This window comes from Balaenoptera ricei, chromosome 15, assembly GCF_028023285.1.
Source record: "Balaenoptera ricei isolate mBalRic1 chromosome 15, mBalRic1.hap2, whole genome shotgun sequence".
NCBI lineage: Eukaryota > Metazoa > Chordata > Mammalia > Artiodactyla > Balaenopteridae > Balaenoptera > Balaenoptera ricei.
Genome location: NC_082653.1, coordinates 83,445,213 through 83,473,139, shown reverse-complemented (window position 1 = coordinate 83,473,139; position 27,927 = coordinate 83,445,213). Strand labels below are relative to the sequence as shown.

At 51.9% G+C, this 27,927-nt stretch overlaps 1 protein-coding gene across 1 annotated transcript in view; it reads left to right on the top strand.

Moving 5' to 3' along the window:
• The window catches only part of LOC132349792 (myosin-16-like), a 53,582-nt gene that overhangs the window by 19,375 nt on the left and 6,280 nt on the right, over positions 1 to 27,927 (top strand). Inside the window, 23 exon segments of the mRNA XM_059898549.1 lie at positions 539 to 626; positions 1,310 to 1,338; positions 1,340 to 1,428; positions 2,613 to 2,733; positions 6,013 to 6,149; positions 7,520 to 7,601; positions 9,495 to 9,668; positions 11,634 to 11,861; positions 12,879 to 12,983; positions 15,488 to 15,574; positions 15,798 to 15,943; positions 17,687 to 17,777; positions 18,227 to 18,283; positions 18,942 to 19,028; positions 19,319 to 19,564; positions 20,446 to 20,527; positions 20,530 to 20,562; positions 21,825 to 21,952; positions 22,327 to 22,523; positions 23,825 to 23,957; positions 25,014 to 25,230; positions 26,386 to 26,522; positions 26,615 to 26,718. Of these exon segments, the coding sequence (XP_059754532.1) occupies positions 539 to 626; positions 1,310 to 1,338; positions 1,340 to 1,428; positions 2,613 to 2,733; positions 6,013 to 6,149; positions 7,520 to 7,601; positions 9,495 to 9,668; positions 11,634 to 11,861; positions 12,879 to 12,983; positions 15,488 to 15,574; positions 15,798 to 15,943; positions 17,687 to 17,777; positions 18,227 to 18,283; positions 18,942 to 19,028; positions 19,319 to 19,564; positions 20,446 to 20,527; positions 20,530 to 20,562; positions 21,825 to 21,952; positions 22,327 to 22,523; positions 23,825 to 23,957; positions 25,014 to 25,230; positions 26,386 to 26,522; positions 26,615 to 26,718 (2,798 nt within the window).

Sequence of the window (27,927 nt, the reverse complement as noted above, 5' to 3'; positions counted from 1 at the left end):
AAATGTAGCCAATGGTGAGATGTTGCACAAAGAATGATTTCAATACTTCCCAAGGATCCGGCTGTCCTGAGGCAGAGTGGTCCACCTCATTGGACGTATCCAAGTGGAAGAGGAGGGATCATCCTGTAGGGAAGTTAAAAATGGTGAGGCATTTGTCCACACAGGCACTACGGTTCCTTCTAGTAGCAAGATTCTACGATGAGCCAGCACTGAACTCAGAGGGTCCCTCTCTCTGTAAAACACGTCACTTTGGGCAAGTTACTGGACCTTTGAGAGCATCACTATCTGACAGAACTTTCTGCGATGATGGAAATGTTCTCTTCTGTCCAATATGGCAGCCACTGTCCAATATACTGTCCAGTACGATAGCCACTAGCCACATGTGGTTAGTGAGTACCTGAAAAGTGGCTGGTGTGACCAAAGCACTGAATTGTCATTGTAATTAAATTAATCAAACTCTAAACAAATACCTCTCCTGAGCATGGGTGTCCTGCAACACCAACGCCGAGCTTCACTCTTCCTTTCCCTCTACCCCCAGGAGCAGTTGAACAAGCTGATGGCCACCCTCCACAGCACCTACCCCCATTTTGTCCGCTGTATTGTCCCCAATGAGTTTAAGCAATCAGGTACATCATGGGGACATGTCTCCCAGCTGGAAGTCCTCAGGATGTGTGAAGTTGGGGTTCACTCCAAATTAAGTCCACTTTTTTTTTTTTTTTTTAATTTATTTATGGCTGTGTTGGGTCTTCGTTTCTGTGCGAGGGCTTTCTCTAGTTGTGGCAAGCGGGGGCCACTCTTAATCGCGGTGTGCGGGCCTCTCACTATCGTGGCCTCTTTTGTTGCGGAGCACAGGCTCCAGACGCGCAGGATCAGTAATTGTGGCTCACGGGCCCAGCTGCTCTGCGGCATGTGGGATCTTCCCAGGCCAGGGCTCGAACCCGTGTCCCCTGCATTGGCAGGCAGACTCTCAACCACTGCGCCACCAGGGAAGCCCCTTAAGTCCACTTTTAATCACCAGGAATGACTGGGGTAAAACGGGGCATTGAAAGAACCTCCAACAATGAATCATCCAAACAGCACATTCTAGCTACTTTGTAAAGCAGAGTGGTGCCCACCTAGGCAGAAGTCACACTCAGGAGAGCCTTTGGGCCTTGGCTGAATTGTGGGGGACCTGGGACACCCTGGGCAGTGACTGGAGGAGATTAGGGTTGAAGACCTGGATATTCAGTTCAGCCTCCTTGAGTGGCAAGGAGTGGCCTAGGGTACCCTAGGGTAGTGACTCCCCATCCTGTGCCCTCCCTCTTGGCAGGTGTGGTGGACGCCCACCTGATCATGCACCCAGCTGGCTTGCAATGGAGTCCTGGAAGGCATCCGTATTTGCAGGAAGGGCTTCCCAAACAGGCTGCAGTACCCAGAGTTCAAACAGAGGTGAGTGGTGTCTTCCCGATACCTTGAGCACAGTTCTCGGTCTCCAGGGGTTGACTCTTGATAAACGTAGTCCCATTGGAGCAGACACTATGGGTACAGTGACGGACACTATCTCATTGTCTACTTCAGTACACAGTGGCCCGACTTTCAATAGCCAGCACCTGCATTTCTTTGCCCGAGGGCTCTCTCTGGCTGCTAGAGCCTGCTTTGCTACTTGGCAGGCTGAAAGTATCAGGAATTAATGCCTCCCCAGGAGCAGCCCTCGACCAATGACGAAGGACAGTTGACATAGAAATGCTTCAGCTCCCTCACCCTGATGATGGGCTAACCCTGAGGCATGTTCTATACTGGCTCTCAGACAGCTGTGTGTTGGTAAATGTTTAACAATGGGCCCTCCAAGTTAAAATTTTTTTTAAAAAAAGAAGCCCTGATTTGTAGTATCTACCGATTTCCATGGTATAAATACTCCCACCACGGCTGACTTCAAGCTACCAATGTGACATCACTGAATGCAGGGTTGGGGAGAGATGCACACAGGCGCTTGTGAGCCAGGGGGAGCTGCTCCCAGCACACAAGGGTCCCCCAGCAGCCTGAAGCCCCAGTTGCCTGTTGTGATAACTGGCTTGATAACATGCCTTTTGCTGGCTTCCCTGACCCACCCCCCAACTCTGCCACCTCTCAGATAAACTACTTGCACTTGAATCCTGGTCTCAAGGTCTGATTCTGGGGGAACCCAAACTGAGACCTCCACCTGAGAGGTTAATTTACTTCAACCCCTTCCCTAATTGCTAGAACATAGGACCGCAGATTGATGGAGCAGGAAGGGTCACTAGAGGTCATCTTGTCTAAGCCCTCTGAAGTCCCTAGCTGGGGAAGGACTAAGGGAGCTACTGGCAGGTCAGGAGAAGAAGTGGTTCTCCCACGTCTGGAGGAAAAGATCAGGAAGGAAAGATTTTGGTGTCTTCATTTCTGAGGCCACCTCCCCGCTGAACTTCGGACCCACAGCGATATCTACTCCCCAGCGCCTCCTGTCAGTCCCCTCCCTCTGCCTGCCGTGGGCCTCTGCGGAACAAGTCCAATCCCTGATTTGAAGGCCATCTCACAGGTCCATGATAACTGTGAGGGCAGGCTTCCTGGGCTGCCAACTTGGGGATGATGGGGACTGCCGTCGTCTCCCCCGACAGGTACCAAGTGCTAAACCCCAGCGCAATTCCTCAGGGGTTCGTGGATAACAAGAAGGCCTCAGAGCTGCTGCTCGGGGCCATCGACTTGGATGCGAATGAATATAAAATCGGACACACCAGGGTAGGGTCTTCCCACTCAGCCTTGTCCCAGGAAGGTGGGTGTCAGGGTGTGAATTCCAGCTCAGCCGTAGACCAGGCGGTCAAGCCCCTCAGCTGCTGAGAGCCTCTGTGTCCTCTTCCGAAAAATCAGGGCTGGTAAAGCCAATCTCACAGGATTGGGAGTAGCGTGCGTGAGAACCCAGCTCAGACAGAGAGGTACTCAATAAACAGGAGAATATTAGGACTGCATGGGCCACAGATTTCTAAGAATAAAAGCAGCCGATCGGAATCAAGGTCCTGGACTGGACCGGGGCACCACGGTACGTGTGTGGGCGAGGTCTGGGGGTGCAGCACCCTAATCCCAGCCCACCCACGCTGCGAGCCCCAGCCCTGAGCTGGCAGGCGAGTCAGGGTTGACTCAGACAGAGTGGCCGCCTGATCCTGACTCATGGGGCCCATGTCTGTCCCACTTCCTGGCCCCGCAGAGTCTTCTCAGGATTGTAAGGGCCAGGCTGATGGTGGGAGGTGTCCATCGACACCTGCCCAACCAGACTGCACCCCAACGTGACAGTCAGGGTGATGCAAGAGGGGCCCTGGCTTTGCCTCAGGCTCAGAGCCTGCCGCTGTGCAGCCTGGAGTGGGTCACCTGCCCGTCCTGGTCTTGCAGGGGGCACAGGCAGGCCCAGCTTCTCCGCGGGCCTGGTGTGGCACGATGCCCAGGGAAGCTCCCAGCTGCCTGTACATCCAACACGTACGGAGTGCCTCCTGCGTGCCAGGCACAGTTCTAGGCTTAGGGATATGCAGGTGGACAGAACAGAAAGAGTCCCTAGCTCCCTACAGCTTGCTTTGTAGCCATTGGTGTTAGCAGGATTGTAATACTGCCTTCAAACCTGCCAGAACCATGAGCTTTGGCCTCCTGCACCGCTGAGACGTGCTATGTGGAGATAAATTGACTTACGGGAACTCTCAGGCTTTGTCACAGAATCACTGAATACCTGAGCCGGAGAGAACCTCGGAGACCAGCTCCTTCCCCCACCCCACCTTTGATGGATGGGAAACTTAAGAAAGCCTGGGGAAGGCATAGAGGTGACATGTCCAATTTCATAGAACTAAACAGGACAGAGCAGGCCTCAGGCCCCTCGTCATGGGATCAGGGAAGTCACGTGACTTGTATCTGACACAGCTACCCCTGGGCAGACAGACTGATCTTGCTGTTGTTCAAGGGTTGCATGGGGCACCTCAGGTGCAGGTAAAGGCCCGGGGCTGCTGGGGACTGCTTTGCTCCCCGGTGCCAGGCAGGCTCTGGCGGCAGGGGCAGAACAGAGAACAGAAGGACTCCGCCTGTACACTGTGTCCCCATCCCTGGCTTTGGCTCATGTGGGCCCTTCCCCACCGGCCACATGCTTGCCTCACTGCTCCTCAAAGACCAAACCTCAACCACAATTAATCTGGAAATATCAAGCCCAATGTCTCTACCCCATGATTGGTGGGGAGAGGGCAGAGGGAAGAAGCATCCTTTTCCGTCCTTTCCGTGTCAGTATCCAAGCATCCTCATCTTTAAATTCATCTGGGGGCTCTAATCCCCGCCCCCACGTGTAGAATCAGAGATTCCCAGCGCTGAAAGGACTTGGGGTCCTGCACTCCCGCTGGACAGGAGAGGAGACCAAGTTCCCCCAGAGGACAGTGACTTAACCAAGGTGCCCTAGCACATCCAAAGCAGGCTGAGGCCAGGTGTGGGTCTCCTGATTCCTTCTATACTTCCAGAAGTTTCTATCATGTCCTATTAGAAGCCTATAAAAATATGGTGCATTATAAAACACACTGATAAAGCGATCACCCATGAGCCCATTTAAAAACCCAGAACTTCATCTTTACATCTCTTTCCTCTCCTTCCTCCCCATCCCCAGGAGTAACCTTTGTCCTGAATGTTAACTGTACCCTTGCCTTTTCAAAATCAGTTTTATCACATATGCACATGGCCCAAGGTTTGCCTGGTTTTGAGCTTCATGAAAGTATCATACTTGATATACTCTTATCTGACATGCTTTTGTCACTTAATCATGTTTCTAAGATTCATCCTTGTTGGCTGGTATGTGACGTTCGTTCATGGTCACAGCCGTATCATAGGACTTCTGATGGCCATGCCACAACTGTCCTGTCTCCTGTCCTTGGAAATTGGATTGCTCCTTCTTTTTTCAGTTACCAGCAATGCTGCTATCAACATCCTCACACATGGCCCTATGCAAGAATTTCTCTAGAACGAAGTTTTCGACCTTGGCTGTACATTAGAATCATCTAGACTGAGGGTGGGGGCAGAGAGGTTGGAACACTGATGCCTGAGCTCCCCACCCCAGAAACTGTTTGAAGTCACCTGTGCCCAGGCAACGGCATCTTTCCAAAGCCCTCCAGGTGGGGATGACGCGTAGCCAGGGTTGAGATACACGCTGAGGGAGTGACAACCAATTGCCAAAACTGTACTTACTCACGACCCACCCCCTCGTTGATTCACATACTTGCCAACACTTGTTTTATCAGAAGTCTTCAGTGTTGCAGGTTGCGGGGAGGGGGAATGGTTATCTTGTGACCTTAATTCGCATTGCCCTGAGGTTGGGTGTTTCTGGCCCTTTCTAACATGCACTGCAAAGCTGTTCTTGTTTTCCTGGGGACGAGTCCCACTCAGAGAACAGAGCCGGATGCCTGAAATTGTGCATCACTGGGAAAACTCTGTCCCCTTTCTAGAAAGTCAACTCCCCCTGCTGACCACTACCCCCTCTCCTCACTCCCGTATCCCGTGGGACCATGACTGTCCCAAGGCTGCTTTGCACAGTGGTGAAAAGGAAGGCCCGTTGGCACCCTGCTACCAAGCAGTCACCGTAGGTAGCAGTGAAGATCCAAACGATCTACCACATTTTACTCAGAGCTTCACAGTTGGCAGAAGTACTTTCCCCCTGTTATCTCATTTAATTTTTATAGCAACCCTCTAAGGGAGGGATCAACAGCCCCATTTCACAGATGAGGCACTGAGGCCCTGAGATGTGAGGAGGCATGTCCAAGGTGACCCAGCTAGTAATTGCAAGGCCAGGACTAGAGCCCATAGGAGTGTCCAAGAGCGAGAGGAAATAGATGCCGAGGCTGGCATGCCCTGCCGTGCAGATGTCCAGGCCAGGGCCAGCTGTTTCCCAGGGTCTCTGAACTCTGAAGGACCCGTCGGAACTTCTTGTGCTTTGATTTTGAACTCCCCGCTAAGCAGCTGCTTTGGTGACAGAAGGGCTATTCTCAGATCCACGTGTCTTTCCCCCAGGTCTTCTTCCGAGCAGGCGTCCTGGCCAAGCTCGAGGACATGCAGGACGAGCGTCTGGCCAAGATCATGACGATGCTTCAGTGTCGGCTCCGGGGTTTCCTCACGAGGGTCGAGTTCAAGAAGATGCTGGAACGAAGGTAGCACCGGTGGGGCAGGCCCACTGAAGCCACACCATCCACATGGAACGACCGGGGACCCCTCCACACACACGGTGCTCAGCTCCACCAGTGACACTGGGCAGTGAGATAGGGAGGGTGCCAATGTCTCTGCTGTCCCAAAGAACCCTCTTTGGGGCCTGTGTTGGTTTCCTGGGGCTGCCATTAACGAAGTACCACAAACCAGGTGCCTTAAAACAACAGAAATTTATTTTCCCATGATTCTGGAGGCCAGGAGTCTGAAATGCAGGTGTTGGCAGGCAAGCTCCCTCCAAAGCCTCGAGGGGAGAAGCCTTTCTTGCCTCTTGCAGTCCTGGTAGCCCCAGGCACTCCTTGGCTTGTGGCTGCATCTCTCCAATCTCTGCCTCTGTCCTCACAAGGTCTTCTTCTGTGTCTGTCTTCACATGGTCTTCCTTCTTTTTATAAGAACACCAGTCATCTTGGGTTAGGGGCCCCCCACTACTCCAATATGACCTCATCTTAAACCAAGTTAATTCCATCTGCAAAGACTCTTATTTCCAAATAAGATCACATTCACAGGTTCTGGGGGTTAGGACTTCAGCGTATCTTTTGGGAGGGGACACAATTCAACTCCTAACAGGGACCACCTAATATAAACCCTTCTCTTTACAGTCTACAAGTCACTTTCACAGCCTTCCCCTTACTTGATCCAGACGATGATGCTGTGAGAGGGATGTGGTAGGATCAGCACCCCCATTTTACAGATGTGGAAACTGAGATCAGAGGGGTTAAGGTACTGGGGCAGGTTCATGCAGAAAGAGTCAGGATTAGAAGCCAGAAATCCTCGTCCCAAATCGCTGCCCTCAGAATTGTGTTTTTCAGCCATCTCCCTAAAATGGTAATTAGAAAATAGCTCTGGCTGCCCTGGCCGCCCTGTGGTTGACTCTGGCTCTTGTGGTCATAGTATTAGTAATAATAACAGTAATGAATAAATAATAACAGTAATGAAGTCCTGATATCCACTAGCAGGCCCCCTGTGACCCCGGCCAAAAGCAGGGACACCAGTTAGGGGCTGAGTGGTGGGACTCAGTGCACAGAAGATCCTCCGTAAATGACAGTTGAAGGAAGCAGTCAGGGACAAGGAGGGCTGATTCCAGAGACCGCAGACAGATGGGATTTGGATGGGATTTGGAGACTAACGGATGATTTCCAGTGAGGCAGCAGAAGGAGGGGAAATGCAGGAAGAAATGAGCTCAGCCCTGAGCTGTCCCGGAGGAGCTGGTTCCATCGGGGAGGCCAGTCCCCCGTCCTGCACCCCCCACCCCCTCCACACACGCCTTCATTTTAACCCATGCAACGCTGGATTCTTCCCCCTTTTTTTTTTTTTGCAGAATTGGCCTGAAGGTCATCCAGCGGAACACACGCAAGTTCCTGGAGCTGCGTTTCTGGGGCTGGTGGAAGCTCTACAACAAGGTGAGGACTGAGGGGCTGCAGTCCTGGGCGGAGGGGCCTCTCGGGGATGCTGCAGGGACAGTCTGAAAATGAGGGCACCTTGCAGGAAGAGTGTAGCCTCCTTCCAGGCGGGGGCTGAGTCCTCCCTGAGAAAAACGATAGTGTGTCTTCCCACCTTTCAACTCATCCCTCAAAATAAAACCCACTTAGGATGCAGAGAGCCCCCTCCCCACAAAAGTGGGCTTGGTGCGCAGTGCCTCACCCCTGGGCATGTTGAAGCATCTCAACTCCTTCAGTGAAGTCCTGGACTTTAGGAAATCATGGGATCCGACCTCTCCTTTCCCAGGCTGCTCTGAGGCAGCAGTGGGGGTGAGTGAGTCAGCCAGGAGGGGAGGCTGCAGGCGCCCAGGCAACCAGGCCACCCTCAACAAATGCAGGAGGCCACGAACCAGCCTACTGCATGAGGCTCCAGTCGCGCTGGGGCATGGCGTCCCACCTGGGGTCCCTGTTACAAGGAAGCACGCCACTGGACCCGGGGGCAGGGCTGCTGCATTCAGGGGACCGGCGGGCAGTGCTGTCTTGAGGGGCGGGGTGTTCAGGGCGGCTACATGGAGGGTTGGCACAGGCTCCAGGTCATCCTTGGGGGCCCTGAGCCCCCGACAGCTCAAGCAGAAGCTTCTCTCCCCTCCCCATAGGGGAGAACTTTCTAACAATCCATGCTGACCACAAATTGAAAGGGAGGGATAGTAAGTTCTGCATCCCCAGCGGTACCCACGCACGGGAGGGCCTGAGACGGCAGAGGGATCTAAACAAAAATTTCTCAAATTTAGTCAGTATGGCACTTTCCCCACCTGTTCTATGACTGACCCTCTTTCTTTTACATCAACTCACTTTTTTATTTCGAAATTTTTATTTTAAAAGGAAACTTCGCATCCTTACCTGTCTCATCCTAAGCAAACGTTATGCATAAAACTGGATTTCACGAGTTCTTTTCATTTTTAAAAATTATTATTTTTCAAAATCATGTATTAAACTATTACTTTTCAAAATTATTTTTAAAGTAACTATGTAACAGTGAAAATCAAAAGGTTTCCGTGCAAAGGGTGAATCCATCTCACCTGCCCCCTCAGTGTATGTGTTACCCTTTGGGAAGCCCCAGACCAACGGCCTTTAAGATTCCTTCCAAGCCAGACATAAGTGACCACAGATGACACGGAGACAGAGCCTAGAAACTTCTCTGCTCTTTACCAGAAAGTAAAACTTCACCAATTAAACATAGCGGAGCAAGATCCTGTTCCAATGAGTAAAAACATAAAATTAAGTTAAAATCCTTCATTCTTAGTGTGTTAAGTGAGCTCTAATCTTATTTAACTAAGTCAGATAGGCTGAATCAATGGAAAAAAACACCACCTTGGGGGAGGCTTTCACTGGATAAAAAGTGTAACACAATTGCAAATGATGCTTACTATCACCTTTTTATGTAAATTTTGCACTGCAGTATCCCAGGTCCCCACAGACCAGGCTGGCGATGACAGGTTTATCTGTCATCTTCAAAGAGAGGTGATTCCTTCTCCCAAATCCATGGTGTTTGCGCTCGCGAATAATGTATCCATTGATCAGGAAATATCCCGAGGGCCTGTCCTGCCTGCTCTGCTTGGTGCTATAGAGACACTGAGGGCAGGAGGGAGATGGGGAGGGGCAGAGGGCAGGGCTCGTGGTCTAGCAGGGCAGAGGACCCAATGGACCCAGGCACTCTTGCAGAATGAGAAGTGCCAAATGCACAGAGAGGTCCAGACAGCTGCTGTGGGTGCAGAAGAGGAGCGACTATTCCTGGTTGAAGGCAAAGCAGCCCACCACCTAGCCCCCTGGCAAAGCCCATTCCCCTAACACTCTGCAGTGTTGTTCACCACCCAGGTCAAGCCACTCCTGAATGTGGCTCGGCAAGAGGAGGAGATGAAGGCCAAGGAGGAGGAGCTGAGGAACGCCATGGCCAAGACGCAGGAGCTGCTAAGCAAGTTCAAGGATCTGGAGGAGAAGATGGCCACGCTCAGCCAGGAGAAGAATGACCTCACCATCCAGCTGCAGGCAGTATGTGGGGCCCTGGGGGCAGCGACAGCAGCTGGGGGCCTTGGCAAGAGTCAGACCCAGAGAAGGAGTGGAGAGTGGCCTTCCAAGAAGCTGTGTCCTTCCAGACGTTGGGGAATTCCCAACCTTCTCTTTCTTTCATTGCCATGTCACCCTGGACCCAACTACCAAAAAGTCTCCATCAAATTCCTGTTTGCCCACAGCAGCAGGCTGGGCACACACACATACAGTACATGCTGGGCCTGGGGGATTGTCCAGACATGGGGGCCACGAGACGGTGGGAGGAGCACCTCTGGGGTGAGCCTGGCTCCCTGGGGACCTAGGGAACTTGCCCTCTTTTCTCCGCCTCCTTTTCCTCGCCCGTCAAGTGCAAACACAGAGGGGAGAACATATGACCTAGTTTCTGTGGGGAGCCTTCTGGTTTACAAGGGTCCTTCCTTCTCTGGTTTTTTTTTTTTTTAATTTTTTTTTCAATAGTAATCTTTATTTATTTATTTATTTATTTATTTATGGCTGTGTTGGGTCTTCGTTTCTGTGCGAGGGCTTTCTCTAGTTGCGGCAAGCGGGGGCCACTCTTCATCATGGTGCACGGGCCTCTTCACTATCGCGGCCTCTCTTGTTGTGGAGCACAGGCTCCAGATGCGCAGCCTCAGTAGTTGTGGCTCACGGGCCTAGTTGCTCCGTGGCATGTGGGATCTTCCCAGACCAGGGCTCGAACCCGTGTCCCCTGTATTAGCAGGCAGATTCTCGACCACTGCACCATCAGGGAAGCCCCCTTCTCTGGTTTGAGCTTCACAGCCACCTCATAAGACGCCCGATTTTCATGTGTATCTTCAGGGTAGGAAACTCCACTTGACCGACCTTTAGAGACTTGATCAAGGTCCCAAGCCGGTCAGTAGAAGACCCACGACCGGGAGGGGTCCAGTGTCATCTTGGTCATTCCTGTTCTGTCACAGCCGTGTCTCCTCAGCCGAGAGAGTGTCAGCACTTGCATTAGCTATCCATTTTCCCCAAGCTGTCTCTGACATCTTTTCTCCCATCCTTTCCACACCCCTGAGAAGCTGCTCAGGCTAGGACCCTCATTTTATGTTTGGGGAGGCCGAGGCCGAGCGTGAATACAAGGATAAAAGAATCTTCCATTTACAGAAGCGCCTCCATGTGCTGCATCCCTTCATGCCTCACGATGATCATTACCCTTATTTTGCAGAGAATTGAATTTCAGTAAATTTATGCCACGAACCAAAAGTCACCTAGCTGGTCTGGTCTTCCGACTCCATGGCCAGTTGTTGTCTCACACCACTGACCCCATCTCAGGGAGACCCCAGTGGACACCCCAGTTGTCCCTCCTCTGCCACTTACTGCCTGTGTGACTTTTGACAACTCCACCCCCTCTGCATATCGGTTCCCTCATCTCTGAACCCTAGCTTATAGATAACACCTGTCTGGCTTGCTTCTCAGCGTTGTTATAAGGAGAAACCAGGGACGGGAAAGGGTTTGTCAACACGAAAGTGCTAAATCAATGCTGGGAGTTCTTTGGGTGGACATGCCCCTCCACGTTGGCGGATGCAAGCATAGGCCCACATGGATCAGTGAATGAGATGGCAGAGCCTGAATGGACAGAGGCGTCCCGCCTGAGTGGCCCACACTTCTCCTAGACCACTCTGCTAACACCTTAAGTGCATCTGATCACCTGGGATCTCGTTAAAAAGCAGACTCGGATGAACAGGTCACAGGTGGGGCCTGAGAGTTTGCATTCTAACCGGCTCGCAGGTGACGCTGCTGCTGCTGGTCTGGGGGCCACGCTCCTGGACGAGGCTTTGTCACCAAGAAGCGCAGAGATAGCCAGCCCCTGTCCAGCCCCCAGGACACGTTTGTTGGGGGCCCATCAGCCCGAGGCCTATCCGTCAGCATGTTCCCCTGCAGGTGCCCGGACCCTGCCTTTGACCAATACTCTCTTTCTTCCACCAGGAGCAAGAGAACCTGATAGATGCGGGGGAGCGCCTGACCCAGATGATGAAGACCAAGATGGAGCTGGAGAGCCAGATCTCCGACATGCGGGAGAGGCTGGAGGAGGAGGAGGGCACATCGGCCTCGCTGAGCGCCACCAAGCGCAAGCTGGAGGGGGAGCTCAGTGACCTCAAGCGGGACCTGGAGGGCCTGGAGACCACGCTGGCCAAGGCGGAGAAGGAGAAGCAGGTGGGGAGGCCCCTGGGCCAGACCCTGCTCCTCCCAGGGCCAGGGAACCCCCAGCCCGCTGCCCTGCAGGGGCCACACCCAGAGCCCGTACCGCAGTGCTGCCTGGGACCCGAGCCGCCAGCCACATGCAGCTATTTTAACTTAATTCAGTACAATTTCAAATGTCGTTCCTCAGTCAACCTGGCCGCATAGGGAGGGCTCAGTAGCCGCTCGCAGCAAGTGCTACAATGTCGGATAGAGCAGACAGAGCACACGTCCATTGTCTGGACAGAGCAGCTGACTCAGGGGGCTGAGGGCTGTTCCCCTCGTGGGGACGCCCAGGCCTGGCTGGTCCTCCTCGTGCCTGGCATTCCTGGGCGTCTGCCTGGCCTTCTGCCCACTCAGCCTCCGCATCCCTGGGGCGCCTCCCAGAACACCCTTCTGCAGCACCATGTCCACCCCTCCCCCTTCCCAGAGGAAGCAACCGTATTGTAAGGTGGGGTCACCTTTAGCTGTTGGATTTCTGCCCAAACAAGCAGCTGCTGCCCCTCCAAGTGGCTCCCTGGCTCCTGGTACCGTCTGGCTGGCCCTTGGTCCCAGGCCCCCTTCCTATCTCGCAGTGGGTGGGGCCCCCGAGCAGGGGGAGGTGGACGCCGCCTAAACCGGGGCGTCTGCAGCTTTGATGTGCACTCGAACCACGGGGACCTCGACAAGACGCAGGCCCTGGGCCAGCAGGTCCTGAGGGGTCCAGGGGCTATGTTTCCAACACAGTCTCTGGCGAAGCCACGGCTGCCGTCCAAGGACCAGGCTCTGAGTAGCCAAGGCCTGACGGTGTTCTCTCTGCCCCCTCCCCACCAAGATTCTGACTTGCTTGGCTGGGCTGTGCCCTGGGCATTGGTATCTCGTAGGCTCCCAGGTGACTCAGGGGAGCAGCCAAGCTGAGAACCCTCTCTCGGGGCAAATGCCCCCCTCCCCTTCTCCCCCTGAGGGTGTTCCCAGCCTTGAAGTCCAGCCTCTCCCCCCCCGCCCCAACTCCAGGCCCTGGATCACAAGGTCCGCACCCTGACTGGGGACCTCTCGCTTCGAGAAGACTCTATCGCCAAGCTCCAGAAGGAGAAGAGGGCCCTGGAGGAGCTGCACCAGGTAGGCACCGGCCACTTCTCTTGGCGGAGCAAATGGAGCTCGGAGACGGGAGACCCTCATTCGAATCCCGGCTATGCCGCCCCTCAGCTGGGGCCCTTGGGGAAGTCACAGAGTCTCCCTAAATCACAATGCCCTCATCAGTGAAGTGGACACAGTCACTTGCTACCTTCCTTCCAGGTTTGTTGTTAAGTGGGGTGAACATATCATTTATCACCCAAACTAGGACAGGTTTCAGAGTGAAAGGAGACAGCAGGCATGCGTCAGAATGGTCCAGGCACACTGGGAGGGATGCTCCCAGAGTCACAAGGATGAAGTGGGCATATGGAAGTGCCCTGTGAGCTCTAAAGCACCAGGGAGCCCTGATTCACTGCGGCAACGACAGGCATGAGCTCCTGAGGTCACGGGGAGCCCACCCGACTGTTCCGGTTGCTCCTGAGTGTGGAGCCAACTCTGACCGCCCACCAGTGCTGACCGCGGCGTGGAGCACCTCCTAGCCTAGACACAGGTGCCAGGAGCAAACTGAAGCCCAGAACCAGACAGTGGACCCTCAGCCCTGTGTTTGCTGACATCATGAATCTACAGTATGTCCCCCGAGCACATTTCTCTGTCGCCTCTGGAAACACCTCCCCTTAGACTGTGACTCTCTATCATATCAAACCCAGAGCCCCCTGTTACAGCAAATATGCTCAGTTCTCATTATTCGAGGTAGCGATGTTCTACAGAGTCACTGAATTAGCAAATACTGAACCTCTGCTCTCGGGGAAATACGGGGTTATGTTCCTGCGAGCCTCTAGTCACAGCGTTTTCGTCAACCCATCAATACATCATACATACGATGGTGATCAATACATTATCTTGTTTTATGTGTATTTCTGTTGAAAAACACCTTATTGAGTACATATTGTTGATACCTTGACATTGAACTCATGGTCAACAGCCCCCTGTATCTCAGGCATGAATGAAGCTCATCTAACACACAGATTTTCTCTGCAAGGCACCTCACAGCCTTCTTGCGTCAGGAACGCCAGACAGCACTGCAGAACTGTGCTTGGTGCCACTGTAAGCAGTGAAATCACCAACAAAGAGCGCTGACATGTAGAAAACGTGGCACTACACAGACTGGGAAAAGGACACGTGTTTGCAGTCTGAGCCGAATCGAGGAGACAGAGCATCATTTATCCGACCTCAGCTGGGAACATGCCCCGCTTCGCATGTCCACGAATGACCACGAAAGCACCATGAGTATTGATTTGGGGATTACAAATAAATTTTAGCGAGTAGGTAAATTGGCAAATAGATAATTCACGGATAATGAGGATCAGCTGTATTTTGGAACGCCCTCTTACTATCCTGAATTGAAAATTATAATAATGTAACTAATACATAACTTCAGAAAAATCAATAGAGGGCCCTTCCATATAAAAGGAGAAATGGGGCTTCCCTGGTGGCACAGTGGTTAAGAATCTGCCTGCCAATGCAGGGGACATGGGTTCGAACCCTGGTCCGGGAAGATCCCACATGCCGCGGAACAACAAAGCCCATGCGCGACAACTACTAAGCCTGCACTCTAGAGCCCGCGAGCCACAACTACTGAAGCCCACGTGCCTAGAGCCTGTGCTCTGCAACGAGAAGCCACCGCAAAGAGAAGCCTGAGCACCGCAACGAAGAGCTGCAACTAGAGAAAGCCCATATGCAGCAATGAACACCCAATGAGGCCAAAAATAAATAAATAAAATAAATATACTTAAAAATTTTTTAAAAAAAGGAGAAATGAATGAAAGTAATTTATAATAAATAATGGGGCTGTCAAAGTGTAAAAGCTCAGGCAGATCTAGGAGGGCTGCCTGCCCAAGCCCGTCTTTGACGGCTGTAGACGGGCACCCGAGGGGGTGCTGGTGACTCAGGTAGCCAAGTGCGGTTGCTACCAGTGATGCAATTTTACAAAACAGTGAATAATTCTCAGGGAGATTTTAACAACAAGAAGTCAATCTTCTCTTAGTTTTCATGGTAGATCATTCTTTAAAATTGTAGCGTATACTAAATGAAAAAAAATGTTGAGTTATGTGTGAAGAGGTTCTAGGTTCAGAAAAGTATCAATAGTTGTTTACTTACATGAATGGCTGGATGGGACAGCAAGTGTGTGAACTGCAGAGTTATTCTTCACGGCACCCATCATCCAGAGCAAGGCCAGATGTCCAGCGTCCCTGGAAGCACCCACAAAGTACCAGTGAGGCCCCCAATCATTGTGACAACCAGAAGCACTGCCACCCCCCAAATTTCCTATATGCCCTGTGGAGAACCAGAGCCCCCAACTGACCCCTAGGGGCCCACCTGTGGCTGACGGGTGATCAGTGTGCCGTGGCCTCACCCACCACCCAGGAGCAGGTGCTCTGTAACTGATCACTGACATCATCAACTCAGCTGGGAAGTGACGGCAGCGAACCAGATCTGTTCAGCTGCTCCCGCCTGCCTCACAGGACACACATGCGTATCTTTCCTTCCAGAAAACCCTTGATGACCTGCAAGCCGAGGAGGACAAGGTGAACCATCTGACCAGGAACAACAGCAAGCTTAGCACCCAGATCCACGAGGTAATGCCCCGTCGCTGGGTCTGATTCTATAGCTCGACGGTCAGGTCTGTCCCAGGGCACAGGGGCCTCAGATACATTTTGGGGAACTGGGAAGTGAGACCCCTTCTGATGCCACAGCTAAGGAACCAGGCCCAGTCTGGTTCTTTATTGCATTCTGGCCTCAGACAACCCCCGCCCCCCCCGCCACACACCCTACCTTCTTTTGTATTTTTTGTCTCCGCAGCTGGAGGATAATTGGGAACAGGAAAAGAAAATCCGGGCGGAAGTGGAAAAAGCTCGCCGGAAAGCTGAGAGTGACTTGAAGATGACCATTGACAATCTCAGTGAGATGGAGCGGTCCAAGCTAGATCTCGAGGAGGCGGTGAAAAAGTACGCAGTCTTTCATTTTGCCCGTAGCAGTGTTAGCGATATCTAGCACTTCCTGGATGGCACCCGGTGCCAGGCACTCTGCTGAGGGCTTCATGTGTATCAGTGCGTGTCCCCTGCACCTGCTCTGTGCCAGGCACTGTGCTCAGCTCGGAGGATTAGGGAGGGAGGAGCAGGTGCTTCCCTGTTCTCAGGGAGCTCCCAGCCTCACACAGGGCCTTTTGGGCGCTGGAAAGGACACAGGTACTAAGCAATGCACCCACCCCAGAGGTCAGGGAGTCTTTGCAGAAACCTGCAAATTGGGCTCTCAAAGATCACAAGGAATTGAGGGGGTATGTTAGCAATACCACCCTGGTAATAACATGGAGGACATGTGGGGTGGAGAAAGCAGGAAGACAACTACTGCAATAGTCCAAGCATAAACCGGAACCGAGTAAGAGGCTGAAGGGATGGAGATAAGGAGGCAGGTAAGGAAAGTTTTTAGGGGGCAGAATTTGGACAATGCATCTTTTTTAAAAGTATTTATTTAGTTATTTATTTGGTTGCGCCGGGTCTTAGTTGTGACAGGTGGGCTCCTTAGTTGTGGCACATGGGCTCCTTAGTTGTGGTATGTGAACTCTTAGTTGCGGCATGCATGTGGGATCTAGTTCCCTCACCAGGGATCAAACCCGGGCCCCCTGCATTGGAAGCACAGAGTCTCATCCACTGTCCCACCAGGGAAGTCCCCTGGACAATGCATCTTTGAAGTACATTTTGCTAGGGCAATTCTAAAGCACCACAGGCTGCCAAGAGGGCGTGTGCAGCTAAATCTGCATCTCAGCACATTTCTTGGGAGGCACACCCAGAAGGTGCGGGTGACGCTGCCCATCCTCCCCATCTGCTTGGTCTCTGGCATCTTAGCTCTCACACGTGGCTCTTGACACATGGAACTCACACATCAGGAGGAGACAGCCTTTTTTTTTTTTTTTTTTTTTTTTTTTAAAGAATCACATTGAAGTGAAACTTTGCTGAGTTTTTTTTGTGTTTTTTTGTGTTTTTTAATTTTATTTATTTATTTATTTATTTATTTATGGCTGCATGGGTCTTCGTTTCTGTGCGAGGGCTTTCTCTTGTTGCGGCAAGCGGGGGCCACTCTTCATCGTGGTGCGCGGGCCTCTCATTATCGCGGCCTCTCGTTGCAGAGCACAGGCTCCAGACGCGCAGGCTCAGTAATTGTGGCTCACGGGCCCAGTTGCTCCGTGGCATGTGGGATCTTCCCAGACCAGGGCTCGAACCCGTGTCCCCTGCATTGGCAGGCAGACTCTCAACCACTGCGCCACCAGGGAAGCCCAGGAGACAGCCTTTGGCAGAAAGTTTTTGGAGGAACGTTTTCCCTAAAAAGGCCAAGCATCCGTGTGATTCTGGAGCCCCTAGACTGTAAGCTGCACCAGAGCAGTGACTTCTGTCCGTTTTGTTCACTGATGTGTCCCTGGAACCCCAGACAATGTCTGGCACCAGGAGGGACTCAATAAATGGAAGGCAAATTAATAAATGCACAAGTGAATGAATGAGTGAGTGAAAAACCAGTGGAGCAGATCCTGGGGCTCTGCAGGGCGACTCATCTGTAGGGTGAGAAGGCCAGGGGTCAGGGTTGAGTGGGTCTCAGCAGGGTCAAGTTCCCCTCCGGCAGCCCCAGCTCCATTCCCGTGCCAGCTTGCTGGTCTAGCCTCAGAGCTTTTCCTCAGGAGGTCAAACCTTCTCTTGCAGGAGGGATATGGAAATCAATTCTGTCAACTCTAAATACGAGGACGAGCAGTCTCTGAATTCCACGCTGCAGCGGAAACTAAAGGAACACCAGGTCTGTCTGTGCGGGACGGAGGAGACCCAGATCCTCTTTTGAAATGCACTGGCCTGCGCCTTTGCTCACATCAGCTGATCTGCTGCTGCCACAGAGTCCTCGGAGACTGACTCATGACCACCTCATGCTGGGATAAATTCCGAGTCCCCACAGTGGCCACAGGGCCCTCCACAATAGCCCCTGCTCCCTCCCTGGCTCGTCACCCACCGTTCCCCCACCATTCCGTCCAGCCCCTCTGGCCCCTTGCGGGGTCTCACACACCCCAGCCTCCCTCCTGCCTCAGGGCCATTGCACACACTCTCTGTGCCCCGCTTCCCTCTGCTTTTGACAGCATCCCACATACACTTAGCTGCCTTCCATCATTTTCATTCTAAAAGGCCAGTGCGTAGGTCTCTAACTTCACCCAGGAGAGATAAATGCCCCGCTCTGTCTGCTTATTTGCCTGCTAGGCCTGAATCGGGGAGCTGGAGGAAAAGCTGGAGGCTGAGAGGGCAACGAGAGCCAAGGTAAGTGAGACGCGTCTATGCTTCCTGCCTCCTTTCCTGAGGCAAAGGACCCAGTGAAGCCACAATCCAACCACGAGCAGAAACTCCTGCTGGGAAACCAGTAGAGAGGAGGATGGGGTTCTGGTTGGAAAGGCCTCGTTGTTTCTTGAGCACCTACTGTGTGCCAGGCACTGTGCTACACGTGCCCATTAATGACGACGCAAGAGGCACAGATGCTCTTTGTTGTGCGGTCCACGGAGAGTGGGCAATGTTAGCCTGGGGACTGGAAGACTGAATTCAACAGGCTGAGGCAGGGAGGAGTTTCTAGGCAAAGGGAATCAAATAGCACTTATGTGCACAGGTACAAAGGTGTGAAAGGAAGAGCCAGGAGTGGAGGGAGGCTTGAGGGCAGGGATCCTGTAGGGAGACGGATCGTAACACACCTAACTCCAGCTTCAGCCCAGCTGGGCTGGGGGGCAGGATGGGCACTAAGGCCCCCCCAGTGCAGGGAAGAGGACAGACAGCATCCTCTGCTGAGTGTGGGGGGTGACGGGCAGAGTGCAGAGCTCCCCAAGCGCAGGGCCCTGGCCTCATAGACGCCAGGCGGTCATCACAATCCTTACCAGAGAAACAGGGGCTCTTGGACGGCCAAGGTCAGTGTCATCCCATCTCCCCCCAGGTAGAGAAACAACGCAGTGACCTGTCCCAAGACCTCGAAGACCTCAGTGACAGGCTGGAAGAGGCTGGGGGAGCCACGTCTGCTCAGGTACCATCCTCGGGGTGTCCAGGAACCCCGATTCCTGCCTGCCTGCCTGCAGGGAGAAAAAAAATGCTGGACGATGAGCAGGGGGATAAAGACCAGTTAGTTCTTGCTGAATTCCTGGGGCTCCCTTGAGGAGAAACCAGTCAATGATAAAGAACACGCAAGAGGGGGCTGGTTCAGTCCACTTTCTTCTGGGGCTCCTCAGTTCAGTGGAGGCAGGTGGGATTTGGACCGAATGCCCCAGGGAGGCCAGCACCGGCCAGCCCGCGAGCCCTGCTTTTGCTCCACCCCAGATCGAGCAGAACCGCAAGCGGGAGGCCGAGCTGCTGAAGCTGCGGCGGGAGCTGGAGGAGGCGGCTCTGCAGAGCGAGGCAGCGGCCTCCACGCTGCGCAAGAAGCACGCAGACTCCATGGCCGAGCTGACCGAGCGCGTGGAGAACCTGCAGAGGGTCAAGTCCAAGCTGGAGAAGGACAAGCAGGTCATGAAGGCCGAGATCGACGACCTCAACGCCAGCGTGGAGACCATACAGAAGTCCAAGGTGAGGGGGGACACCCCGCAGAGCCTTCACGAATAATATCCCCTGAGCCCCCCGACAGGCCCGAGGCCCATTCTGGATGCTGTGAAGGGAACCAAGAAGGACCCGTCACAGACCCCACTGGCTGTGTGTATAACCTTGGCCAAGGTGCACAACCTAACCGTGCCTCGGTTTCCCCATCTGTAAAATGGGGAATAATGATAATCCCCACCTCATAGTGCTGTTGTTAGGGCTACGACAGTTCCTGGCACGTAAGAAAAGCTCAATAAATGTGAGCTATTAGGGTCATCATGACATTAGTATGACTATATCCTCCAGGAGTTGGAGACTTAGTAGGAGAAACAATCATTGCCACAATGAAAAAGTGATATGTGGCAAGAGAAAATTAAGTACAATTAAAGTAAAATTAAGCCACTCAACATGCATTTATCCAGCCCCTGCCACAGGAAGAGTCTTCTTGTGACACAAGGGAAGTGGCGGGAGGTGCTCCGAAGGTGAGCAGGGATGATACTTTGCGGGTCCAGGTCCCAGCCAATTAGTGTCTCCAAACTTCAGACACGCACGAGGCATCTTCATAGTTCCTGTTTTATCTGCAGACGTCTGCTCTAATGCTGGTATTTTTCCTCAAATTAACTGGCTCCCAGCATTTTCCTATTGGGTGAGGTCAGCAGGGGCCCGGAAGTGAGGGGTTGTGTGCCAACCCAAAGGCTCTGGGCTTACGTTGATAGAAAATGGTGAGCCGCTGGAGGTTTCTGAGACAGAGATGTTCTAGAAGGATGAGGCAGGTGGCCTGGGAGGCTGCACTAGGGCAGCGCAGCTGGGAAGCAGGGAGGGCCTGGCCTGGGCCTCCCCATTTCCCCACTGGGTTCGTTCTCCCTGAGCAGATGAACGCCGAGGCCCACGTCCGAAAGCTGGAAGATAACTTATCAGAGGCCAATGCCAAGGTGGCTGAGCTGGAGCGGAACCAGGAGAAGTCAACGCCATCAGGGCCCGCCTCCAAGGTGAGCTCTCCCCTCCCCGCAGCTTCCTAAGGAACAGCGCATGGAAAGGAGCGGGGATCCTCAAGGAAACTGGAAGAGTGCCCTCCCAGAGCTTCCTTGACCTTGGAAAATCCACATCCCCTGTGACGAGACGAGAAGATTTTCTTCCACCCACTGAGTGCTCCAAGTAACATCTTTACAGTGTAAAACAGGGAACACTATCTATCCAAAACATTTTCATATCAGTTCTCTCAATCACCCCGTGAGATCAGTGGGAGAAGCAGTAATACGGACAAAACACAATTTTCAAACATTTTAAAACATGACCTGCCTACTAACGTAAAGCGAACACGTGTCACTAATGAGGGAACCAGAAAAATGGTAAAACTGCTTTTGAAAAGCACCTGAGGGGGCCGAGATTTACATAGCCAGTCGGGAAAGGAACGTTTCAGTAACTCTGCTGAGTTAGATGCAAAACTGGTTCATGTCCTATGTGGCAATAATACTGCAACCTCTAGGTTTGATGTGGGGTTTTTTCTTCCAGAAGAAATTCTCTGCATCTCTAGGTCAAAAATAATTTGCAACTCATCAATATGCAAGTTAACATCTGACTTCGCAGAGTCTGGGCTCTAAAGAGGGGTCAACAGTTAAGTCAAGCAAAAGTGCATTTCCTTCGAGAAGTTAACACTCCTGAGGCGCACCAGTTAGACAACACTCTCGTTTGACACCAGAGAACCTCCTTTGGCCTTATTTTCCACATTCTGAATACTTTTTAAAATCAATATCCCCATTTGATGGATAAGAAGAGTGAAACTCAGTGAGGTGAAGTGACTTGCCCACGGTCACAAAACCGACGATACAGGGCAGAACTGGGAACCCTTGCTGGTCCTCTGGCTCATGCACCTTCTCCTGGCCTCTGGCTCCGGAAATCAGTCCACAAATGACAGGAGTGTAGGTTCTGGGACCGTGACAAATGCATTTTTCAAAGTAAACACTCTCAGCCCGACTGTTTTCTCCAAACTTCTTTGCTTATCTCCTGCCAGGGGCTTCGTTATCTGAAGCCGCTTATCCCATGCAAATCACCTGGATGGTGGCGACCCTTGGGCACTTGCTCCCCTCCTGGGCCCACTTGATTCGGGTAGCTGATGTGGTGGTCGCCGTGCTCCCCATTCCAGCTCAGCTGGCCAAGCCACCATATTGATGGGCACTTTGGGAGCAAGGCTTAGGATCTGGCGGGGGAGCTAGTTCTCCACCCAACGCGTCTCCCTTCCCTTCTCGTCCAGCTGAAAACAGTGAACTGAGCCGGGAATATGAAGAATCCCAGAGCCAGCTTAATCAGATCCTGAGGATAAAGACGTCCCTGACATCACAGGTGGACGATTACAAGAGGCAGCTGGATGAAGAGTCCAAGGTTGGTTTGGGGGTGAGGTAGGGGGTGACAGAGCTGCCTCCTTGAAGAAAGTCATATGTTATGAAGATGTAGACGGAACATGAAAAATATTTGATTCCACAGCAAGTAAAAGAGTTAACAACAAAACCAGAGTACGCTATATGTGCGACTAAATGAAATTAACGAAATTACGTATCCTTGTGGATAGTAATTGGAAGAAATCAAGGAAAGTTAAACCCTGGTGGTTTGGATTGTAGACTCCTGTGTCTTCCCCCCCACCCCCCGCCCCGCCTTTACTTGCTGCAGTGTTGATCCGATGTCATGTATCTCTAAGTGATGGCCCTGGGTGCCACAGAGACTGGGGGCGCCCTGACAGGCTGGTCTGGTCACCACAGTCCCGCAGCACGGCCGTGGTGAGTCTCGCCAACACCAAGCACGACCTGGACCTGCTGAAGGAGCAGCTGGAGGAGGAGCAGGGAGGCAAGTCGGAGCTGCAGCACCTTGTGTCCAAACTCAACACCGAGGTGACCACCTGGAGGACCAAGTACGAGACGGACGCCATCCAAAGGACCGAGGAGCTGGAGGAGACCAAGTGAGCGTCACCCTGTGCCAGGAGGGCCGGGGAGGCCAGCGGGTTGGCGGGTGGGTGCGAGGTGGGGGTCTGAGCACAACAGCCACAGCTGACGCCAGGGCCACACCCAGGAGAGGGCAGTTCAGGGGCTCCTCTTAAAGGGGGCACGAGTGTCAGGACAGGGAGCCCACTTCGTGCCCTCACCAGCTCACGCACTGCATGCCCCACTGCCTTCAGCTTCCCTCTTCAAGGGCTCTCTTACCTACATCTTCTGCCCAGAAATGCTCAGGCTCCCTGCTGGGAAGTCAGGATGGGTGGGGGGCGGGATCTGCCTCCAGGCAGGGCTTCTCTGCCTCTGAAGTGCTCAGGAAGCTTCCACGGGCCTGGCGGGACTGGGGTGAGGCCCCTCAGTGATGCTGGGAGGACACGGGCCACGCTCAGCGGCAGAGGTCCCCCCTCAGCCAGTTCCCCAGCTCTGTGGCGAATGCCCCCAAGTCCTTTGAGCTTTCTTCCTTCACAAACTAGAGACACAAACACTCTGCTTGACGGGCCTGAGGAAACAAGAGTGGACACGTGAACGTGGCTCAGAGCTGCCCTCTTGCACAAGAAGAGGCTGGCGTGGGTGCCCGTGGGCCAGGGCACCCAGGGAAGGCCTGCGTGTGAGCCCCCGGTGCCAGGCGGGGAGGGGACCCCAGCCTGCCACTGGTGCCTTCCATCCACTGGAATTTGTGGTGACAGCAGTAAGCGCAGTGCCTTCCAGCTGACATCAATCTTTATCTGGCGCTCTTTATTCGCTGAGCCTACACCTGCCTTCCTGCAGCTCCACCTCCTGCCCTCCAGCCCTTTTCTAATATTTTCTATTGAGAGCTACGGGGGCTGCCTGGTCCCACCCCAGGCTCTCACTCCAAGCTAAACCTCCATTTCAAACCCTCCCCTCTCTCTGCCTGGAACCTCTTCCCCAGACACCCACAGGGTCCTTGCCTTTGCATATGTGTCCCCTCCCTGCTTTATTTTTCCCGTAGTGCTTATGTCATTTTGTTGTGTTTTCTGTCCCCCCTCTAGAACAGAAGTTTTATGAGGGCAGGGATCTTAGTCTGTTTTATTCACTGCTGTTTCCCTAACGCCTAGAACAGGACTTGGCACTGAGTAGAAACAATGAATATTTGTGGAATGGATGACTGGACACTGGTTGCTCTGTTCCCAACACCCCCCTTTTTATCTGCATCTTCTCCATTGTGACACCAGAGCTCGGCGCCATGCTGGGGCCGCCTGCCCGTGGGTGCCTGTGTTTCCTTGACGGCCTCTCTTGCTCTCATCCACAGGAGAAAACTGGCCGCCAGGCTCCAGGAGGCAGAAGAGACGGCCGAAGCCGCCCAGGCCCGAGCCGCCTCCCTCGAGAAAAACAAACAGAGACTCCAGGCAGAAGTCGAGGACCTCACCATCGACTTGGAGAAGGTCAGAGGGCCAAATGCTCCAAGGCTGACCATTTGCCGGGTCCAACAGCCCACGGGAAGCTGGATGAGACTGTCACATGTTGGGTTAGCAAAGAAGGAACAGGTGGCCCAAGAGGGTGGAGAACAGGATTTGCAGTCAAGCCCGCTGTTCACTGCTTGAACGTGTGTCAACATGCTCATGATTCTGAGATCTTAACTCAACCAGCCACTATTTAAATAGGTCCGTGACAAGGATAAAACTCAGTCCCAGGAAGTCCAGGAACCTATTGCCCCTGTTCCCCTTTCTCTTCTGCAAACCATGTCCCACACACTTTGTGTGGCTAAATAGTCCCGTTTGCATCCCTAGTTCAGACTGAGTCGCCAGTCTTTAGCAGAATTAAATAAGATTTCCACTGGCACACACCAACCCAGTCTTGGTCCAGATAAGGTCATAGCCATGTGAGAGGCTTTGGGGGAAAAAAGTCCTAAAACCCCAAGAAGGTTTTTGCTCCCTGCAAATTAAGAAGTTAAGCAGAAAAAAAAAGAAGACGAAATTAAGCAGAAATTTACAACATCTAATATTGTGCAGTAGCAAATACAAAGTTGCGGGGAGTTATGAAAAAGATGGAAGGGCTGTGAAAATAATGTCTAGGAATAACGAGCTTTGATTCACAAGAAAAATAATACCCACCCATCTCTGAGTTGGGCAATGATATATAGTATATATTAGTATGTTATAGAGAAATACGTTATGGGGAGTTAGGTGAACATCATAAATCTGGGAAGGCTGTTGTGGCCCAGATCCCTCCTTTTACACCTGAGAAAACCCTCACCTGGGAAAATAAGGTGGGCTGCCCAAGGTCACACGTATAGTAGTAGATGTTCTGGAACCGAAACATAATTATTTCTGGACTCCCTGTTCTGTGCTTGTGCCACAAATGTTGAATTCTATCCCCATTCGAAGAAGTCTGGGGTCACCAGAGTTACTGGAGAGGTAGAGGGAAGGAAGGGAGGGGGCAGACGGAGGGGAAAGGCACAGGAAAGGCAGCCCCCTGACACCATCCCCACCTCACCCCAGGCCAACGCCGCGGCCGCCGCCCTGGACAAGAGGCAGCGGGTCTTTGACAAGATGCTGGCTGAGTGGCAGCGGAAGTGCGAGGAGCTGCAGGTGGAGGCGGACGCCTCCCAGAAGGAGTGCCGCGTGTACATGACCGAGAGCTTCAAGATCAAGACCGTCTACGAGGAGTCCCTGGAGCACCTGGAGTTGGTGAGGAAGGAGAACAAGACCCTGCAGGGTGAGTCTGGGGGCAGATGGACAGGCCTGCAGGGACAAGGACACAGCCGGACCCACCCCCCCGCCCCTTCACGTCATGGGTCTGAGCACCCAGTGCATAGTAGGTGCACAATCAGTGTTTGCTGACTGGCTGGCAAGCACTTGGTCAAAGCATGTGGGCATTCAGCAGTATAACTTCAGGCAGGTGAGTTACCTAGTTCTTCTGTGTCTCACCTGTAAAATGGGGAAATAATACTGCCTTCCGTGTAAGGCTGTTGCAATGAAATAAGATAAAAACGTCTTAAGTCTTCGCTCAGTAGAGTAGCTGGTCAAATAAGGGCTCAGGAGGTTTTAGATATTGAGCCCTTCCATCTACCATATGTAAATAATATGTGTATGCATATGTGTTTCTTACATATAGGAGTCTCAGGCTGGAATTTCATTGTTGGATATTGCTTGAAAAGTGTTGGTTATCTCTTAAAGATAATCTTGCCACATGAAATTTGTATTATTTGTTTTTGTGGTTTTTCTAAACACAAACTCCGTGTTCAAGAGATGTCACTTTTTTTCCATTTTTGAAGAACTGTTTTGGGGTCCCTGTTCTGCTGAGCGGCAGAAATGAAAACTCAGTCAATGCAGGGTTTCCTCAATCCGGGCTGCCCCACCCTGCTTCCTCCCCAGGGTTGTATTTGAGTCCCGGGGGGGTTGATGTAGCATTACTGCAATGGAGCGTAGAAAAAGATGGTCCTTGATTGTCCCCAAAGCTGCCCAAGGTCCTATGAGTCACTCCCATAGGAGCTTTCTGCTTACAGGAGATAATCTTGAGAGTCAAGTGTTTGAGGCCTCTGCTTTCTTAGTTTCAGAAGTGTAAGCACGGAAAGACTTGGGCATAAAGTAAATACAAGTTAAAGATTGGGGAGGAAGAGCTGAACCAGATATAGGTTGACTGGACTAGGAGAGGAAGGAAAAGGGGGGGTGGGGTTATGATCAGGTGCTGCTGAGGGTCACTGCCTCCACCCCTATCAGCTCCTGGTGCAGGTGAGAAAAGATGGAGGAATAACTGTGTCACATGCCACCACCCCGGGAAGCCGGTAGTCCTCATGCTGCTTGTTAACAAGAATATTCTTCTTGTTAACAAGAATATTGCTTCTTGTTAACAAGAATATTCCTTTCTCAGAGGAGATAAAGGAACTGATTGATCAGCTGGGTGAGGGAGGACGGAGTATACATGAGCTGCAGAAAATGAAGAAAAAATTGGAGATTGAGAAGGAAGAACTCCAGGTGGCCCTGGAGGAAGCTGAGTCTTCCCTGGAGGTAACCATGTGGTCATCACATTGGGGGCTGGACCTTGGCCAGGGACCACACACCTGCTGGGCCAGGAAGACTGATGTTTATATTCCTGGCAGGTTGAAGAGAGCAAGGTGATTCGAATTCAGCTGGAACTGGCTCAGGTGAAAGCTGATATCGACCGGAGAATCCACGAGAAAGAAGGGGAATTTGAAGCTACGAGGTATGACGGCTGATGGGGCAGGAGACTGAGTCTAGGTAGCATGATGGAGCAGAGTCCAGAAACCTGGGTCTCTGCCACATACCAGTCATGTGTGAGCTTGGGCAATTTAGGTGAGCCTCTCTGAACCTGTTTCCTCATCTGTGAAATGGGAATAATGATGGTATCTTATACTAATGTGGCACTCTCTGGTTTGCACTTAGAAATATAGTACTTTAGTGATTCATCACAAAACCCCATGAGATAATAACCCAATTCAAAAATGGGTAGTGAAGTAAATCAGAAGGAGAAAGACAAATACCACATGATATCACTTACATGTGGAATCTGAAATATGATACAAATGAACTTATTTACGAAACAGAAATAGACTCAGAGATGTAGAGAACAGACTTGTGGTTGCCAAGGGGGAGGAGAGGTGGGGGAGAGATGGATTGGGAGTTTGATATTAGCAGATGCAAACATATAGAATGGATAAACAACAAGGTCCTACTGTATAGCACAGGGAACTATAGTCAATATCCTGTAATAAACCGTAATGGAAAAGAACATGAAAAAGAATGTATATATATGTATTACTGAATCACTTTGCTGTACAGCAGAAATTAACACAACACTGTAAATCAACTATACTTCAATAAAAGTTTTTTTAAAAAAAATGGGTAAAGGACTCGAATAGACATTTCTCCAAAGAAGATATACAAATGGCCAACAAGTACATGGAAAGATGCTCAGTATCATTAGTCATTAGGGAAATACAAATCAAAACTACGAGATACCACCTCTCTTCCATTAGGATAGCTACTATCCAAAAAACAGAAAATAACAAGTGTTGGCAAGGATGTGGAGAAATTGGAACCCTTGTACACTGTTGGTGGGAATGTAAAATAATGGTAGAGCTGCTGTGGAAAACAGTATGGAGATTCCTCAAATTTTTTTAAATAGAATTACCATACGATCCAGCAATTCCACTTCTGAGTATATACCCAGACGAATTAAAATCAGGGTCTCAAAGAGATATTTGTACACCCAAGTTCATTGCAGCGTTATTCATAGTAGCAAAAGTGGGGAAGCAACCAAAATGCCCAGTGATGAATGAATAGATACACAAAATGTGGTCCATCCATACAGTGGAATATTATTCAGCCTTAAAAAGGAAGGAAATTCTGACACATGCTATAACATGAATGAACCTTGAGGACATTATGCTAC